Source organism: Coregonus clupeaformis, chromosome 30 (assembly GCF_020615455.1).
Source record: "Coregonus clupeaformis isolate EN_2021a chromosome 30, ASM2061545v1, whole genome shotgun sequence".
Lineage (NCBI taxonomy): Eukaryota > Metazoa > Chordata > Actinopteri > Salmoniformes > Salmonidae > Coregonus > Coregonus clupeaformis.
In genome coordinates, this window is record NC_059221.1 from 49487788 (window position 1) to 49507751 (window position 19964).

Below are 19964 nucleotides of genomic sequence, written 5' to 3' on the forward strand. Positions count from 1 at the left end.
CCCTTTCCTCCCTCTCCTCCCTCTGCAACTGTAGTGTCCATCTACAGTCCTATTTCAAGGTCGATCCAGGAAGTGCTTAATAGACATTGGCACATATTACACAGTGACCCCAGCTTTGGTACAGCGTTTGAATCCTCCCCGAGGTTTTGCTATAAGAGACTCTCATATTTACGGGATTGTTTAGTAAGGTCAGATTCGCCTCAGAAACAACATTTTATTTCTATCATTCCTGATGGCAGTTTCCCTTGTCACAACTCTGTCCACTGCTATGCCATGATCGGAGGAAACTCTCTTCTCCGTCCCCATTGGGGTGAGAGGATAAAGGTTAGAGGTAGAATAACATGCAACACGAAATATGTTGTATATCTCCTTCAGTGTTCCTGTCACTTGTATTATGTGGGTAAGACCAAACGTGAACTTAAGACAAGGACATGTGACCATAAGAGCCCCATTCACAACCATGATGATAAATCCCCTGTTGCCGGGCATTTCAACAGCCATAATCATGAACTAAGTACCTCACGTTATATGGGCATTGAATTGTTGAAGGCGACACATAGGGGAGGATATGGGGATAAATGACTTCTGGAAAGAGAGACATATTGGAAACGCATGGCCACTCTTGTCCCAGCAGGCCTTAATGAGGAATGTTATTTTTCTTGTTTTTGTTGTAGTAGGTTATAAATAGTTCAAACATTCAGGTAATGACATCATAATGTAATTGTATTGTGGGTCTATCTTTATTTGATGTTCATGTTTCCCCCACAGCTTCCTCTGCTGGGATCTCTTGATTGGGCCAATACTGACTGGGAATTTAGAGTTATGCCCACCTATGTGATCTTGTTGTTGTGACATTGATTGCCATTGCTTTGCACACTGAAGAAGGGCTCATACCTGAAACGTTCGTGCTGCAATAAAATTATGTCAATTCAAGTTTATTTACCGGAGTGCTGTCCTATTTCTGTTCTTTGGAAAGAAGACTGAACCAGGCTCTCCTGTAGGATTTTGCCTGTGCTTCGCTCCATTCCGTTTCTTTTCATCCCAAAAAAACTCTCTAGTCCTTGCCAATGACAAGCATACCCATAACATGATGCATCTATCTATCTACAGTGGGGGAAAAAAGTATTTAGTCAGCCACCAATTGTGCAAGTTCTCCCACTTAAAAAGATGAGAGAGGCCTGTAATTTTCATCATAGGTACACGTCAACTATGACAGACAAATTGAGAGAAAAAAAATCCAGAAAATCACATTGTAGGATTTTTAATGAATTTATTTGCAAATTATGGTGGAAAATAAGTATTTGGTCAATAACAAAAGTTTCTCAATACTTTGTTATATACCCTTCGTTGGCAATGACACAGGTCAAACGTTTTCTGTAAGTCTTCACAAGGTTTTCACACACTGTTGCTGGTATTTTGGCCCATTCCTCCACGCAGATATCCTCTAGAGCAGTGATGTTTTGGGGCTGTCGCTGGGCAACACGGACTTTCAACTCCCTCCAAAGATTTTCTATGGGGTTGAGATCTGGAGACTGGCTAGGCCACTCCAGGACCTTGAAATACTTCTTACGAAGCCACTCCTTCGTTGCCCGAGCGGTGTATTTGGGATCATTGTCATGCTGAAAGACCCAGCCACGTTTCATCTTCAATGCCCTTGCTGATGGAAGGAGGTTTTCACTCAAAATCTCACGATACATGGCCCCATTCATTCTTTCCTTTACACGGATCAGTCGTCCTGGTCCCTTTGCAGAAAAACAGCCCCAAAGCATGATGTTTCCACCCCCATGCTTCACAGTAGGTATGGTGTTCTTTGGATGCAACTCAGCATTCTTTGTCCTCCAAACACGACGAGTTGAGTTTTTACCAAAAAGTTATATTTTGGTTTCATCTGACCATATGACATTCTCCCAATCCTCTTCTGGATCATCCAAATGCACTCTAGCAAACTTCAGACGGGCCTGGACATGTACTGGCTTAAGCAGGGGGACACGTCTGGCACTGCAGGATTTGAGTCCCTGGCGGCGTAGTGTGTTACTGATGAGAGCTGGTCCCAGCTCTCTGCAGGTCATTCACTAGGTCCCTCCGTGTGGTTCTGGGATTTTTGCTCACCGTTCTTGTGATCATTTTGACCCCACGGGGTGAGATCTTGCGTGGAGCCCCAGATCGAGGGAGATTATCAGTGGTCTTGTATGTCTTCCATTGCTCCCACAGTTGATTTCTTCAAACCAAGCTGCTTACCTATTGCAGATTCAGTCTTCCCAGCCTGGTGCAGGTCTACAATTTTGTTTCTGGTGTCCTTTGACAGCTCTTTGGTCTTGGCCATAGTGGAGTTTGGAGTGTGACTGTTTGAGGTTGTGGACAGGTGTCTTTTATACTGCTAACAAGTTCAAACAGGTGCCATTAATACAGGTAACGAGTGGAGGACAGAGGAGCCTCTTAAAGAAGAAGTTACAGGTCTGAGAGCCAGAAATCTTGCTTGTTTGTAGGTGACCAAATACTTATTTTCCACCATAATTTGCAAATAAATTCATAAAAAATCCTACAATGTGATTTTCTGGATTTTTCTTTCTCAATTTGTCTGTCATAGTTGACGTGTACCTATGATGAAAATTACAGGCCTCTCTCATCTTTTTAAGTGGGAGAACTTACACAATTGGTGGCTGACTAAATACTTTCCCCCCCCACTCTATCTATCTATCTATCTATCTATCTATCTATCTATCTATCTATCTATCTATCTATCTATCTATCTATCTATCTATCTATCTATCTATCTATCTATCTATCTATCTATCTATCTATCTATCTATCTATCTATCTATCTATCTATCTATCTATCTAGCCCCTGCTTCGTAATAACTAGGGCCCCAGGGAGTCAACAATCTGAGCCGTTTAAAGCTGAACGGTCTGTCCATTCTTTGGTAATAACACAGTGTAATCAATATAGAGGAGGGCTGGAGAGAAGACTGAGGTACCCAGCATTACACGGCTTTCACAGACAATCATATGAAATCAATCCTTGTATAACCGGCCCCTCTTTACAAGACGACAGCACATATTAAATCACGCTGTTGTCAGGTAAACTCCAACATTACACAGGATTTAATTGAAATGTTCTATACAAATCGACATCTTCAGTGTTCAGTGAAAAAAAAAAAAGCGAAAACCTTGTGCATCGATAACGTTGGTGTTCCAGTTGGGTTCAAGACAAGTGTTCTTCTATTCAGAACCTCTGACTCGGAGGCATGGTGAAGCAGTAGGCTCGGTCACGATGCAGTAACTACGTCCCAAATGGCACCCTATTCCCAATGAAGTGCACTACTTCTGACCAGGGCTCCTATGGGCTCTGGTGAAAAGTAGTGTACTACATGTGGAATAGGGTGCCTTTTGGGAGGAAGACTATGTTTATCCTTTATGACTTGTCAACAATTATACAAGGTCAGAGGAGAACAGAGGAGAGGACATGAGACGCAGGGCTCCATGCCATGGAGTCACATAACAAGGGCAGAGACAACAGTTGCTATGGAAACAATGACGAGGGGACAGACGACAGGTAGATGAGAGTTGCCATGGGGACAGCCGGCGGTGGGGGTGTGTCTGTGTGGCGGTGTGTGTGTGGCGTTTTACCGCTCGCCAGCTGATCGAGCAGAGCCTGCGCCGAACGAGTTGCTTCCTGAAGCTTCCGCAACTTCTCTGGCCTCTCCCTCTCTATCGCCTGAGAGAGAGAGACAGAGAGAGAGAGAGAGAGAAAGAGAGAGAGAGGAGAGAGAAAGAGAGAGAGGAGAGAGAGGAGAGAGAAAGAGAGAGGAGAGAGAGAGAGAGAGAGAGAGAGAGAGAGAGAGAGAGAGAGAGCGAGAAAGAGAGAGAGAGAGAGAGAGAGAGAGAGAGAGAGAGAGAGAGAGAGAGAGAGAGAGAGAGGAGAGAGAAGAGAGAGAGAGAGAGAGAGAGAGAGAGAGAGAGAGAGAGAAAGAGAGCGAGAGAGAGAGAGAGAGAGAGAGAGGGAGAGAGAGAGAGAGGGGGGTGGTGAGGGAGAAAGAGAGGTAGAGAGAGGGAGACGGGGTAGTAGGAGACAGTGAATGGTAGAGGGACAGATGGAGGGGAGGAAGGCAGAGAGAAAGAGAAACGGGGAGACAGGAGACATAGACACAATGAGGGAGGACAAAAGTTCTACATCACGGCCATAGTGACAGCCTGACAGTGGTGGTGGTGGCTGAGTGATGAGGTGTGGGGCATAATGGGTAACACTGCACTGTGAGGTGCATTATGGGTAAGGTTGCATGACCTATGACCTCACCAGGACTTTATCGTGGAGCTCCTGAACGCTGCCCTCCTTCCTGGACATGGAGAACTCTGGGCTCTGAAGGATGGCCTTGGAGCGCGTGATGAAACTGTGCAGCTCAGTGAAGTCCATGTCAAACCTGAACACACACAGAACAAAAAGTCAATCCCTGCACTGGTATAACGCTCCCAAGGTGTAGGACAACGTTATGACCCTAACCTGGGTCTTGGTCAGGACAAACTGGTATAACGCTCCCAAGGTGTAGGACAACGTTATGACCCTAACCTGGGTCTTGGTCAGAACAAACTGGTATAACGCTCCCAAGGTGTAGGACAACGTTAGGACCCTAACCTGGGTCTTGGTCAGGACAAACTGGTATAACGCTCCCAAGGTGTAGGACAACGTTATGACCCTAACCTGGGTCTTGGTCAGGACAAACTGGTATAACGCTCCCAAGGTGTAGGACAACGTTATGCATATACGTCTACTTCTATGTTTTCCTCTCTGATCCAGTTTTTGATGGATGTGCGATTCCCCTGCTAAACCTGAAGACACACTTTCTCTCTAAATCACACTGCTCTACACGACCACACATTACCAGGTATAACAACTGTACCGAACACTGTCTCCACATCACATCCCAAACATCTAAGGCATGAATCTGTACTCACTAAATGACACAAAGCACCAACTAAGAAACTGCACTATTCAATACTGGTTGACTCAGACTAGATATATAATCCAAACCTACCTGTTTCTCAGTCTGTCTCACAGGCTAGCCAGGTACAAGAGAGAGAGACTAGCTTGAGTACAGAGGGGGAGGGTACGTAGGGCTCTGGTCAAAAGTCCTGCACTATGTAGTGAATAGTGTGTCATTTGGAACGTATCCAGAGACCGGCTGAGACCTGGAATATTGTCTTTAGGCCGGAATTCCATCGTTGCAGATAATGGATTTTTTCCCGCACGGCACACTTCACACTAGACTTTTCCAAAATCAGGATATGCAACGATCGAATTCCTGCTATTGCTCAAAGTTACCAAGACTATAATATGTCTACACCCCCTTATTGGCCACACCCCCTGGTGATAGTGCAGTGTTGGAGAAGTGTGCTACATGGTGACCACACCCCTTTGTTTGGCCACAACCCCTATTTGACCACACCCCCTTGTTGATTCTGCAGAAAAGTGATTGGAGGAGCCTGCTACCTCACCTTTTCCTGAGCTCTGATTCGACAACGATCTGTCTCTTCTTCTGGGGCGGTGGGGAGGGCAGCGCTGCTTTAGTATTCTTCACCACCACCTTCTCACGCGTCGTCACCTTGGATACGCTCGCCGTCACCGAGTGTGTCAGCTTCGTCTGCGCCGTCTGCACCGTGGTTACAGCCAACGAGATCTAAAACACACACACGTGTCACAGAGCAGGTACACACACACAGTGTCAAGGCACAAACACACACAACATCAGTGTCAGCTCACACACACGCACAGACAGGTCAGGGCACACACAAACACACACAAACAAACACACACACACAAACACACACACACACACCAGAGATCCAAGGGATTTGTTTCTATCCTTCAGTAGATTAGTAAAAGGAAGGAAGTGAAGTATTGTTTGTGTACAGCAATATGCCTGGGAGTCCTTCTCTCTTGTCCGTGAGATCGACAGTGACTGTTAGAGTGACTGTTCCCTAACAATGTTAGAGTGACTGTTCCCTAACAATGTTAGAGTAACTGTTCCCTAACAATGTTAGAGTGACTGTTCCCTAACAATGTTAGAGTGACTGTTCCCTAACTGTTTGAATGTTAGCGTGACTGTTCCCTAACAATGTTAGAGTGACTGTTCCCTAACTTTTTGAACGTTAGAGTGACTGTTCCCTAACTGTTTGAACGTTAGAGTGACTGTTCCCTATTCATGTTAAAGTGACTGTTCGCAAAAAATGTTAGAGTGACTGTTCGCTAACATTGTTAGAGTGACTGTTCCTTAACAATGTTAGAGTGACTGTTCCCTAATTGAATGAATGTTAGAGTGACTGTTCCCTAATTGAATGAATGTTAGAGTGACTGTTCCCTAACAATGTTAGAGTGACTGTTCCCTAACTGGAGGAACGTTAGAGTGCCTGTTCCCTAACAATGTTAGAGTGACTGTTCCCTAACAATGTTAGAGTGACTGTTCCCTAACAATGTTAGAGTGACTGTTCCCTAACTGTTTGAATGTTAGCGTGACTGTTCCCTAACAATGTTAGAGTGACTGTTCCCTAACTTTTTGAACGTTAGAGTGACTGTTCCCTAACTGTTTGAACGTTAGAGTGACTGTTCCCTATTCATGTTAAAGTGACTGTTCGCAAAAAATGTTAGAGTGACTGTTCGCTAACAATGTTAGAGTGACTGTTCCTTAACAATGTTAGAGTGACTGTTCCCTAATTGAATGAATGTTAGAGTGACTGTTCCCTAATTGAATGAATGTTAGAGTGACTGTTCCCTAACAATGTTAGAGTGACTGTTCCCTAACTGGAGGAACGTTAGAGTGCCTGTTCCCTAACTCTGTGAAAAACATATCCGTTTTCACATAAAATAGTCACATGTTTATGGGGTAAACAAACTATTTCAATAGACTTGATGTTGTTCTTTCCTGAGCTAAAAGCCTAAAGTGACGTAATCAGTGCTTGAATTGGGCAGGAGCTCGCCAGAGCTGACTACCGTCACCTCAAATGTTCTACTGCTTGAGCTCCTGTTCCTCTTATAGAATATTAGCTCCAAAGTATTGTGGAGCTCTTGCACCTAAATATAAACAGTACCAGCACTCAAAATGAAACCGGAACCTATATCAGTCCAAGTCCAGTGCTGGACGTGATGAGCCTTTTATACTGTATTTGTGCTTCATTTAGCTCAATTCGTTCTTTCACATATAGAAGTTTGACCATCAAACATACATTTTACAACTGTAACTCTCTAGCGGCTGTGTGGTAGGGTCATTAAGCAAAATAAAGTTCCACGTTAGCTATTTCGTTTTTAGGAAACTAAACTAAAGCCCGGATCAGTGAGGTGTGGAGTCTAAACGGTGCTTTATCTCTGTTAGCACAGATAACTCCTAACATCATCCTTTGTTTGATGAAATACGGTACTGATAACAATCAAATCAGTAGACATTTGTATGTGTACGTGTGCCTGCTTATGTGTTTGTCCAAGTATTTAAAGATGCACTTTCAAACTTTTGTATAATAAATTGTGTACTACGTCATCAAATTGTGTACTATGTCATTGTCACGACTTCCGCCGAGGCTGCCCCCACTCCTGGTTCGGGCAGGCTTCGGCGTTCGTCGTCACCGGAGTACTAGCTACTGCCGATCCCATTCTCATCACTCCACTTGTCATGTCTTGTCTTGTCAATCACACACACCTGGTGCTCATTCCCCTAATTAGTATGTGTATAAGTGTTCCCTCTGTTCCCCTTGTCTTTGTGTGTGATTGTTTGTTGTGAGAGCGTGTAGCTCGGTTGAGCTACTATTCACTGTGTTTATGCCAAGGTGGATGTTTTCCCTTGTAATAGTTTTGTTTGACGCTTTGGGCGTTTGATTTATGTAAACAAGATAAACTCTGGACTTCGGTATTTTACCTCCTGCGCCTGACTCCTTCATTCACACCTCGTCACAGTCATCAAATTGTGTACTACATCATCAAATGTTGTACTACTTAATCAAACTGTGTACTACGTCATGAAATTGTATACTACATCATCAAATTGTGTACTATGTCATCATATTGTGTTCTATGTCATCAAATTGTATACTACGTCATCAAATTGTGTACTACGTCATCAAATTGTGTACTACGTCATCAAATTGTGTACTACGTCATCAAATTGTATACCACGTCATCCATTTCGTATGATATGTCACGTCCTGCAATCAGCTTTTTTTTGTGCAATTCGTATGATATGTTACGAATCCAATTCAAACTATGTGTTTAGAATTTGTTGTGCTTAAGATCATGGAGTGCATCTTTAATTCCATTGTACATGACCAAAGTGTGTTACAGTCCTCTCATGAACGTTAAGTGTTTGCTATGGCCTGGATGGGTCCCGGATGGGTGAAGTTTGCCGTTTGGGGACTATTCTAATGATCCAGAAGGCCAGACAAGCCCAATCAAGCACAGATAAAGTATTTTAAATGATTTCAAATAGTATTTGAACCTAGGTCTGGTTTGTTGAATATGAATATGCCCTCACACATTATGGTCAGGGACAAAATAGATGTATGACAGACAGGCTAATAGATTGGTCAAACAGTGATATTGGAGTGTCGTGCTGCCATGGCGACTGTGAGATGTGAGATAGCAGCTGGCTGACAGCTGATGGATGCTAGAGGGGGTTGATAATTAACACTGGGCTCATGAACACACACACACACACACGCACATGAACACGGACATGCACGCAACGCACACACGCACACACGCACACACACACACACACACACTGGTGGCTGATGATTAACACTGCGCTAATGAAGACTACAACCAGAGTCAAATAATATGATTATAATGGGCCTGAAACAAGGGAGAACACAGGAGAGGAGAGGAGAGGAGAGGAGAGGAGGGGGGAGGGGAGGAGAGGAGAGGAGAAGAGAGGAGAGGAGAGGAGAGAGAGGAGAGGAGAGGAGAGGAGAGGAGAGGAGAGGAGAGGGGAGGGAGGGGAGGGAGGGAGGGAGGGAGGGAGAGGAGAGGAGAGGAGAGGAGAGGAGAGGAGAGGAGAGGAGAGGAGAGGAGAGGAGAGGAGAGGAGAGGCGTGATTGAGAGGCAGAAAAAATAGTAGGGGAGAGAAATTGAAAGAGGTGGAGAGAAAGAGAGACATGGAGAGTGGAGTTCGAGAGAGAGACAGAAAGGGGGAAATAGATAGTTGGAGAGAGAGAGAGAAAGGAGGAAATAGCTAGTTGGAGAGAGAGAGAGAGAGGAGAGAGGGGGAGCGAGAGAGAGAGAGAGAGAGAGAGAGAGGGGGGAGTGAGAGAGGGATAGAGAGAGAGAGAGAGAGAGCGAGAGAGAGAGAGAGAGAGAGAACGAGAGAGAGAGAGAGAGAGAGAGAGAGAGAGAGAGAGAGAGAGAGAGAGAGAGAGAGAGAGAGAGAGAGAGAGAGAGAGAGAGAGAGCGAGAGAGAGAGGGGGAGTGAGAGAGAGAGAGTGGTAGTAAGAGAGAGGGAGAGAGAGAGAGAGAGAGAGAGAGAGAGAGAGAGAGAGAGAGAGAGAGAGAGAGAGAGAGAGAGAGAGAGAGAGAGAGAGAGAGAGAGAGAGAGAGAGAGAGAGAGAGAGAGAGAGAGAGAGAGAGAGAGAGAGAGAGAGAGAGAGAGAGAGAGAGAGAGAGAGAGAGAGTGGTAGTGAGAGAGAGAGAGATATTTGAATTATGTTAATAGAGTAAATATCCAAAGTAAGCTTTGGCAATATGTACATTGTTACGTCATGCCAATAAAGCAAATTGAATTGAACAGATAGAAAGAGAAAGCCAGATCTATAGAGAGGTTAGGTACCTGTGAGATATGTAGAGAGTTTAGGTACCTGTGAGCTGCTCCTCTCCAGGCTCTGCACCAGTTTGTCCCAGCGTTGGGCGAAGCTCTCCAGCCTGGCCTCCAGCTTATGAGCCACCTCCTTGTTCTTCACTGAGGAGACGAGGTCCTGACACAGAGAACACAGCTTGTCCATGGTCGGTCTCTTCATCTCCAGGTCACCCTTCACCGTCTGAGACACACACACACATACACACATATACATTTATTGATTTAAAAAAACAGCCTACCAATGTTTCTGTTTAACCTTTATCAAGGGAACCTGAGCTCCTGAGAGGTTGTCGGGAGAGGTTGTGTTTTTCTCTAGCTGGAGGTAAGCAGGAGGTAAGCTTCTCATATGGTGTTGAGTAAAGCTTAACCATGTATTAGATCGTAGGTAGGTAGTTAGCTGTAGTTAGGTATTGTATTTATTATAGGTTAGTATTGTTGTTATTGTAGGTTTCCGTAGGTAATTGTAGGTTAGTATCGAAGCACGAGGCTAGCTAGCTAGCGGGTAGCTACTGGTAACGATTAGCAACGCTGGAGAGCTGTTTCCAATGTTAATGTGCTGCTAGCCAACGTTTAATTTTTTGCTGCGTTATGCGTTATGAAAGGAACTAGACACGGACATGAATTATCTGTTTAGTGTGCTAACACACTCTTGGCAGTTTGTTGTAACCAAGTATTGGTGCTAAATTGTGTGTTAATGGATGCTAGCTTGCTAGTTAGCTACGGCGTCATAGCTAGGCATCGTGGGTTGTTGTGGGTAGTTACTGTGTCTTGGCAGTGTCTTCGGCCGTGCCGGCTGTAGCACGGCGAGCTAACTAGCCGTTTTTCGAACAGAGTCAGAGTCAACACAGTAGCCATTGTGTGCCGGGTGTAGCACGAAGCTAGCTAGCTAGCCGTTCTTCAAACAAAGTCAACACAGTGGCCATTGCTAGCTACCCAACACGACCAGCTAACTGTACGGTAGTAGCTAAATACAATATACTTGTCCTAGCTAGCCAACGTCTAATCATTGCTGCGTCATGAAAGGAACTTGACACAGACACGAATGATCTGTTTAGTGTGTTATCACACTATTGGTGGTTTGTTGTGACCAAGTGTTGGTGCTAAACGGTGTGTTATTGTTATTGGATGCTAGCTTGCTAGTTAGCTATGGTGTCATAGTTAGCTAGCTGAATAAAGTGGGTTGAGTCTATTCCTTTAAACATTGAACCGCTGTGGTTCACAACAATTCTGATTTCTAAAGGTGGAAGTTGGGAGAGTTTTTGTTCGGGTGGTTCAGTGAAACAATTTTAGTTTCTGAGGTAGAAGTTTTTGGTGAGGGAGGCCCTGCTCTCTCCTCTCCCAGATGCTTAGCTCATCTCATTCCGATCTCCTCTGCATTTTTGTAGCCATTTGCTACAGCCTGTCAACTATGCCTCTGCCTATCCCTGTTCTCTCCTCTCTGCACAGGCTACACAAACGCACCACACCGCGTGGCTGCTGCCTCTCTAACCTGGTGGTCCCTGCACGCACCACCCACGTGGAGTTCCAGGTCGCGGGCAGCCTCTGGAACTGCCGTTCTGCTGCCAACAAAGCTGACTTCATCCCAGCCTATGCCAACCTCCAGTCCCTCGACTTCCTGGCGCTGACGGAAACATGGATCACCACTGAAAACACTGCTACTCCTACTGCTCTCTCCTCGTCTGACCATGTGTTCTCGCATACCCCGAGAGCATCTGGTCAGAGGGGTGGTGGTACAGGAATCCTCATCTCTCCCAAGTGGACATTCTCAGTTTTTCCCCTAACCCATCTGTCTATCTCCTCATTTGAATTCCATGCTGTCACAGTCACTAGCCCATTTAAGCTTAATATCCTTGTCATCTATCGCCCTCCAGGTTCCCTTGGAGAGTTCATCAATGAGCTTGACGCCTTGATAAGTTCCTTCCCTGAGGATGGCTCACCCTCACAGTTTTGGGGGATTTCAACCTCCCTATGTCCACATTTGACTCATTTCTCTCTGCCTCCTTCTTTCCACTCCTCTCCTCTTTTGACCTCACCCTCTCACCGTCCCCCCTACTCACAAGGCAGGCAATACGCTTGACCTCATCTTCACTAGATGCTGCTCCTCTACTAATCTCACTGCAACTCCCCTCCATGTCTCCGACCACTACTTTGTTTCCCTTTTCTCTCTCGCTCTCCTCCCACACTACTCACTCTGCCCCTACACAGATGGTAATGCGCCGCCGCAACCTTCGCTCTCTCTCTCCCACTACTCTCTCCTCTTCCATCCTATCATCTCTTCCCTCTGCTCAATCCTTCTCCCTCCAATCTCCTGATTCTGCCTCCTCAACCCTCCTCTCCTCCCTTTCTGCATCCTTTGACTCTCTGTGTCCCCTATCCTCCCGGCCGGCTCGGTCCTCCCCTCCAGCTCCGTGGCTTGATGACTCATTGCGAGCTCACAGAACAGAGCTCCGGGCAGCGGAGCGGAAATGGAAGAAAACTAAACTCCCTGCCGACCTGGCATCTTTTCACTCCCTCCTCTCTACATTTTCTTCATCTGTTTCTGCTGCTAAGGCCACCTTCTACCACTCTAAATTCCAAGCATCTGCCTCTAACCCTAGGAAGCTCTTTGCCACATTTTCCTCCCTCCTGAATCCTCCCCCCCTCCTCTCTCTCTGTGGATGACTTCGTCAACCACTTTGAAAAGAAGGTTGACGACATCCGATCCTCGTTTGTTAAGTCTAATGACACTGCTGGTCCTGCTCACACTGCCCTACCCTATGCTTTGACTTCTTTCTCCCCTCTCTCTCCAGATAAAATCCTGCGACTTGTGACTGCAGGCCGCCCAACAACCTGCCCGCTTGACCCCATCCCCTCCTCCCTTCTCCAGACCATCTCCGGTGACCTTCTCCCCCTACCTCACCTCGCTGATCAACTCATCCTTGACCGCTGGCCATGTCCCTTCCGTCTTCAAGAGAGCGAGAGTTGCTCCCCTTCTCAAAAAACCAACACTCGACCCCACTGATGTCAACAACTACAGACCAGTATCCCTTCTTTCTTTTCTTTCTAAAACTATTGAGCGTGCCGTCTTTAGCCAACTCTCTTGCTATCTCTCTCAGAATGACCTTCTTGATCCAAACCAATCAGGTTTCAGGACTGGTCATTCAACTGAGACTGCTCTTCTCTGTGTCACGGAGACTCTCCGCACTGCTAAAGCTAACTCTCTCTCCTCTGCTCTTGTCCTTCTAGACCTGTCTGCTGCCTTTGATACTGTGAACCATCAGATCCTCCTCTCCACCCTCTCCGAGCTGGGCATCTCCAGCGGCTCACTCCTGGATTGCGTCCTACCTGACCGGTCGCTCCTACCAAGTGGCGTGGCGAGAAGCTGTCTCCGCAACACGTGCTCTCACCACTGGTGTCCCCCAGGGCTCAGTTCTAGGCCCTCTCCTTTTCTCCCTATACACCAAGTCACTTGGCTCTGTCATATCCTCACATGGCCTTTCCCTATCATTGCTACGCTGACGATACACAACTAATCTTCTCCTTTCCCCCTTCTGATAACCAGGTGGCGAATCGCATCTCTGCATGTCTGGCAGACATATCAGTATGGATGACGGATCACCACCTCAAGCTGAACCCTGGCAAGACGGAGCTGCTCTTCCTCCCGGGAAGGACTGCCCGTTCCGTGATCTCGCCATCACGGTTGACAACTCCGCTGTGTCCTCCTCCCAGAGTGCGAAGAGCCTAGGCGTGACCCTGGACAACACCCTGTCGTTCTCCGCCAACATCAAGGCGGTGACCCGCTCCTGCAGGTTCATGCTCTACAACATTCGGAGAGTACGACCCTGCCTTACACAGGAAGCGGCACAGGTCCTAATCCAGGCACTTGTCATCTCCCGTCTGGACTACTGCAACTCGCTGTTGGCTGGCCTCCTGCCTGTGCCATTAAACCCCTACAACTCATCCAGAATGCCGCAGCCCGTCTGGTGTTCAACCTTCCCAAGTTCTCTCACGTCACCCCCCTCCTCCGCACACTCCACTGGCTTCCAGTTGAAGCTTCGCATCCGCTACAAGACCATGGTGCTTGCCTATGGAGCAGTGAGGGGAACGGCACCTCTGTACCTTCAGGCTCTGATCAGTCCCTACACCCAAACGAGGGCATTGCGTTCATCCACCTCCGGCCTGCTGGCTCCCTTCCTCTGCGGAAGCATAGCTCCCGCTCAGCCCAGTCAAAACTGTTCGCTGCTCTGGCACCCCAATGGTGGAACAAGCTCCCTCACGACGCCAGGACAGCGGAGTCACTCACCACCTTCCGGAGACATTTGAAACCCCACCTCTTTAAGGAATACCTGGGATAGGATAAAGTAATCCTTCTAACCCCCCCCAAATTGTAAAGTGGTTATCCCACTGGCTATAGGGTGAACGCACCAATTTGTGAGTCGCTCTGGCTAAGAGCGTCTGCTAAATGACGTTAATGTGCCCTTGAGCAAGGCACTTAACCCTAATTGCTCCTGTAAGTCGCTCTGGATAAGAGCGTCTGCTAAATGACTAAAATGTAAATGTAAATGTAAACCTGGCTAGTTGACATATTCAAAAGTTTCTGTTTTGTCACTAACCGTAACCTCCTGAAGTCATTGGCTAAGGGAGCTGCCACTCACCACAAGCTTCCTGAGGTCATTGGCTCAGGTTTGTCTAAGGCCCGCCCTCACCGCTAGCTTCCTAAGGTGATTGGCTAAAGGAGCTGTCACTCACCGCTAGTCTTCTCAGGCTGGCCACCTTGTCACTCTGCTCCTTGATGCCACTGCTCTGGATGGACAGAACCAACTCCTCCTTCTGAGTCAACCATGAGTCAAACGAACACTACAGAGAGAGATACAAAGACAGCGAGAGAGAGAGAGAGAGAGAGAGAGAGAGAGAATAGGAGAGATGAGGTGAATAAGGGCAGATAGGTGAAGGGAGAGGTGCTGTTGCAATTCATCAAACTTGTATCCAGCATTTCCTCCCTGTTCAAGGTGATCTGACCTCTGATCTGACATCATCAGAGAGGTTAAAGCAACATGGTGGAAACCTGACAGCTCTGTAAGATTGATCTCAGAGAGGTAAGAGGGTGGATTCCATCAGACATTTATAAGAGTTTGAACCTCTGAACATAGAAGAATCTCTGTCTGTTCCAAAGGCCTGTGTGTAGTCTCACCTTGGTCTGACCCGCAACACCCGCCTGCAGCTCTCTACTGACCAATATGGCCGCCAGTCAACCCATTGTCAGAACATTCACTTGAACAGGGATGTCTTTTCTATGTGTTTTATTCCATTTCTCTATCCTTACCTGCTCCTCAGTGAAGTGTTGCCACTTGAGCAGGATCTCCTGTAGCAGAACCCAATGCTCCTCTGTCCACTTGCAGATGGCTGCCCACCGGTCTCCCAGGTGCTGAGGGGAAGAACACACACATTAGAAAATAGGGTTTGTTTTGTTCATGGTCCTTGGAGCCGGATTTGAACCAGCACCTAAGATATTACAGATAGACTAGGTACAGAATGGAACCCAGTGTTACTCTCAGCATCACATACAACTCCTTTCAACAAGACATTCTACTTAGCTATACATGTTTCATTCCATTGGCCACCTCTCCACCTGGTTTCTACAGGCGTTCTGATGCTTTATGACCAGTATCTAGCTCCATCTAGGATAAGAGTAATCTCGTCCCAGCCTGCAGTAATACCATCATGTCTGTTCTCTATCACAGTAAAAGTCATCATGCAGGAAGAGCTCCATCAGTTAGATGCTATTAAAACCACATTCCCCCTCACTTTAATTCCTGGGGTGAATTTTACTGTCATTGTAACAGAAAGTAATAAGCAAAGGTGGCCAAAACGACCCTAAAACGACCCTAAAAACAGAGACAAGGGCAGAGGCAAAGTCAAAGGAAGAGACAGGTGATAAAGAAGATACTGACAGGTCACTATGGTAACTGGTTATTGAGTCTGCCTTGTATATTTATCTTTCTTCTGTTTCTCATAGCAGCAGTTAAAACAGGTTGTGTTGTTTGGTGCCATATCGTATCACTCCATCTTTCTAAACTCTAAACAACAACAACCAATCTGCATTAGACTATATTGTGATTTCTACTGACACGGCTACAGCATCTCCTCCCATTATCTCCTGACAACCACATACAAGAGACAAATAAACTAACCAACAAAGCAATTTCCCTTTTTCTCTCTCTCCCCTTCTCTATCTCTCTTTCTCTCTCCCCTTCTCTATCTCTCTCTCTACCCCCACTCCTCCTGCCCCCCTCTCTCCCGCCCACCCCCCTCTCCCTCCCCTTCTCTCTCTCTCTCTCTCACTCTCTTTCTCCCACTCCCCCTGCCCCCCTCTCTCCCTCCCTTTCTCTCTCTCTCTTTCTTTCTCTCCCGCTCCCCTGCCCCCCCACTCTCTCTCTCTCTCTCTCTCTCTCTCTCTCCCTCTCCCTCCCCCCTCTCTCCCTTGCTCTCTCCCTCTCTCTCTCTCTCTCTCTCTCTCTCTCTCTCTCTCTCTCTCTCTCTCTCTCTCTCTCTCTCTCTCTCTCTCTCTCTCTCTCTCTCTCTCTCTCTCTCTCTCTCTCTCTCTCTCTCTCTCATCCAATAGACTGATCAGAGAAGATTCCTGAGTTCCTGGACCGATAACTGCTAGACATGGTTAATCATCAGAGAACAAGGAAAACTCATTATTTACCATCCAATCTATTTACAGACAAATACTACTTTCTACCCGACTGGGTTTCTCTTCTCTCTTCCACTAAGGGAGAACATCAGCCGACAGTGTATTAGACAGTGTACTAGACAGCGTATTAGACAGCGTATTAGACAGTGTACTAGACAGTGTACTAGACAGTGTATTAGACAGCGTATTAGACAGTGTACTAGACAGTGTACTAGACAGTGTATTAGACAGTGTATTAGACAGTGTATTAGACAGTGTATTAGACAGTGTATTAGACAGTGTATTAGACAGTGTATTAGACAGTGTATTAGACAGTGTATTAGACAGTGTACTAGACAGTGTACTAGACAGCGTATTAGACAGTGTACTAGACAGTGTACTAGACAGTGTATTAGACAGTGTATTAGACAGTGTATTAGACAGTGTATTAGACAGTGTATTAGACAGTGTATTAGACAGTGTATTAGACAATGTATTAGTCAAGAACAGACAACTTGTGCATGATTACTCTGTTTCTGTTTTGTATGTGTATGTGTGCATGTGTGTCCCTGTGTGTGTGTCCCTGTGTGTGTGTCCCTGTGTGTGTGTCCTGTGTGTGTGTCCTGTGTGTGTGTCCTGCGTGTGTCACCTGTAGTTTCTCCTCCAGGGCAGCGGTGGCGCTGTCTCCACTGTTCTCATCCACCACCACCACCATGTGTGTCAGAGAATTGACACGCACCTGCTCCATCTCCAGGTCCTCCTGCAACAGCTACAAGATACATAATTTCAATTAATTAATTGGACAATAATTATTTGAAAACTGGGTTGATTCTAGTAAGAACAAAATGGAAGGAAATGGCCCAACATGGAGAGAAATGGAAAGGCACTATCTGAACTGATCTAATATGAAATGTTCATTATTATTTTACTACGATGTGCTCTAATGAACATGACCCTGAAAGGACCCCAGCCCTGCAGGTAGGTAGATAGTAGGTGACCTACTTTGTGTTCCTCTACTTGGTGTTTGACATCCTCCAGGTCTGGCCCCATAGGCTGAGCCCCCATCCGCTTGATCCGCCCCTCTGTCAGCTCCAACCAATCAGTGAGCTGCTTCAACTGTTGGTGCTGAAGGTCCATCAACACCTCGTGGAGTCTGGGGGAGGAGGAGGAGAGGAAAGATGAGAGGAGAGGAGAGGAGAGGAGAGGAGAGGAGAGGAGAGGAGAGGAGAGGAGAGGAGAGGAGAGGAGAGGAGAGGAGAGAGGAGAGGAGAGGAGAGGAGAGGAGAGGAGAGGAGAGGAGGGAGGAGGAGAGGAAAAGAGAAGATAGGAGGAGAGGAGAGAAGAGGAGAGGAGGGGAGAAGAGAAGAGAAGAGAAGAGAAGAGAAGAGAAGAGAAGAGAAGAGAAGAGAAAAGAAGAGAAGAGAAGGGGAGAGGAGAGGAGAGGAGAGGAGAGGAGAGGAGAGGAGAGGAGAGGAGAGGAGAGGAGAGGAGAGGAGAGGAGAGGAGAGGAGAGGAGAGGAGAGGAGAGGAGAGGAGAGGAGAGAGGAGAGGAGAGGAGAGGAGAGGAGAGGAGAGGGAGGAGAGGAGAGAGGAGAGGAGAGGAGAGGAGAGGAGAGGAGAGGAGAGGAGGGGAGGGAGGAGGAGAGGAAAAGAGAAGAGAGGAGGAGAGGAGAGAAGAGGAGAGGAGAGGAAAAGAGGGGAGGGAGGAGGAGGGGAAAAGAGAAGAGAGGAGGAGAGGAGAGGAGAGGAGAGGAGAGGAGAGGAGAGGAGAGGAGAGGAGAGGAGAGGAGAGGAGAGGAGAGGAGAGGAGAGGAGAGGACGAGAGGGAGGAGGGGAGGAGAGGAGAGGAAAAGAGAAGAGAGGAGGAGAGGAGAGGAGAGGAGAAGAGAAGAGAGGAGAGGAGAGGAGAGGAGAGGAGAGGAAAGGAAAGGAAAGGAAAGGAAAGGAAAGGAAAGGAGAGGAGAGGAGAGGAGAGGAGAGGAGAGGAGAGGAGAGGAGAGGGAGAGAGGAGAGGAGAGGAGAGGAGAGGAGAGGAGAGGAGAGGGAGAGGAGAGGGAGGAGGAGAGGGAGGAGGGAGGAGGAGGAGAGGGAAGAGAGGAGAGGAGAGGAGAGGAGAGGAGATGAGGAGGGGAGGGAGGGGGAGGGGAGGGAGGGAGAGGAGAGGAGAGGAGAGGAGAGGAGAGGAGAGGAGAGGAGAGGAGAGGAGAGGAGAGGAGAGGAGAGGAGAGGAGAGGAGAGGAGAGGAGAGGAGAGGAGAGAGGGCAGGGGGCAGGAGTACAGCGGAATCCTAACTAGACACCTCACAGAGAGCTGCAGCTGAGGTCTATTCAAAACATAATATTACCTTCAAGGACATAGACATCTTTCTCACCCAGAGAGAGCGAGGCTGGCTTTCAGGGGAGTTTGTGTGTGTGTGTGTGTACGTGTGTGTGCGCTTGTGTGTGTGTGTGTGGGTGCGTGCACAAGTGTGTGTGTGTGTGTGTGCCTGCCTGCGTGTCTGTGTACTTGCAGGGTTGGGTAGGTTACTTTCTAAATGTAATCTGTTACAGCTACTAGTTACTTGTCCAGAATTGTAATTAGTAATGTAATTTTGGATTACCCAAACTCAGTAACGTAATCAGATTACTTTCAGTTACTTTTAGATTACTTTCACCTTTAGAGGAATTAGAAGAAGACAAAAATGTATAATACCAATTGAACGACATCTACTGCAGGGTCAATATTAGTGTTTAAATAGCTGGACATAAATGGATTTAGCATTTTACTTTATCAGTTGGTTATGTAGGCTTCTTCTAACCCATTGCTTTCTACTACAGATAATAATATGATTAGGCTATATCTTTACATAACAAAAACACCAGTCTGTCAGATTTCAAGTCGTTCCAATTTATTGAATACCCCTTGAACTTCAAGAAGAGGACTTGGAAATATATCAATAGTACCACAGAGGAGTTTAGAAGGGGGGAACTGCCTCAAGCTTTTATTCCATAGGCTGGGATCCGCACTATGCAGCTGTTGCAAGAGCGCATTATTTCACTGGCTGTCCACTGGTTTCAAAAACAATGATTGACAGGCAGCTTAAACTTCTTATATTCAATCTGTATTGGGTTAAAATACACATATACATTTGTGAACAGCCATCCGCATCCACAACATCCACAATCCATAAGGCGCAAATAGCTAAATGAGAGAGCAGCAGTGTGATTGACATCAATGCGCTATGGCGCCTACATATCAGTAATAAGTGATATCCGTATCGCCTGGTAGGCTACCCCAGTGCTGTCGTCCTTACCTCCAAGCGTTTATTCAAGTTGGATAATCTTTGGATGCCGACAGCAGTCGCACCATTGGAAGACATATCTTGGAATCTAGCCTATAAAAGCCTATTCCTGCTCTTTTCCCGCGATCCATCAAACGCATTTGGTGTGTCATCATAGTGGTCTCTGACTTGTTGTCAGACTCGCTCAGGCGGAACAAACTTG

At 46.8% G+C, this 19964-nt stretch overlaps 1 protein-coding gene across 6 annotated transcripts in view; it reads right to left on the reverse strand.

Annotated features, from left to right (window-relative positions):
- Positions 1 to 19964, reverse strand: part of dmd (dystrophin) — a 278483-nt gene that overhangs the window by 132934 nt on the left and 125585 nt on the right. For all 6 annotated transcript variants that reach the window (XM_045209630.1, XM_045209633.1, XM_045209631.1 and 3 more), the window contains exons 12-19: positions 17485 to 17635; positions 17132 to 17251; positions 15130 to 15231; positions 14556 to 14663; positions 9829 to 10008; positions 5491 to 5672; positions 4295 to 4418; positions 3628 to 3715 (exon numbers count right to left, since the gene is read on the reverse strand). In XM_045209630.1, coding sequence (XP_045065565.1) covers positions 3628 to 3715; positions 4295 to 4418; positions 5491 to 5672; positions 9829 to 10008; positions 14556 to 14663; positions 15130 to 15231; positions 17132 to 17251; positions 17485 to 17635 — 1055 coding nt within the window. The remainder of the gene's footprint in view (positions 1 to 3627; positions 3716 to 4294; positions 4419 to 5490; positions 5673 to 9828; positions 10009 to 14555; positions 14664 to 15129; positions 15232 to 17131; positions 17252 to 17484; positions 17636 to 19964) is intronic.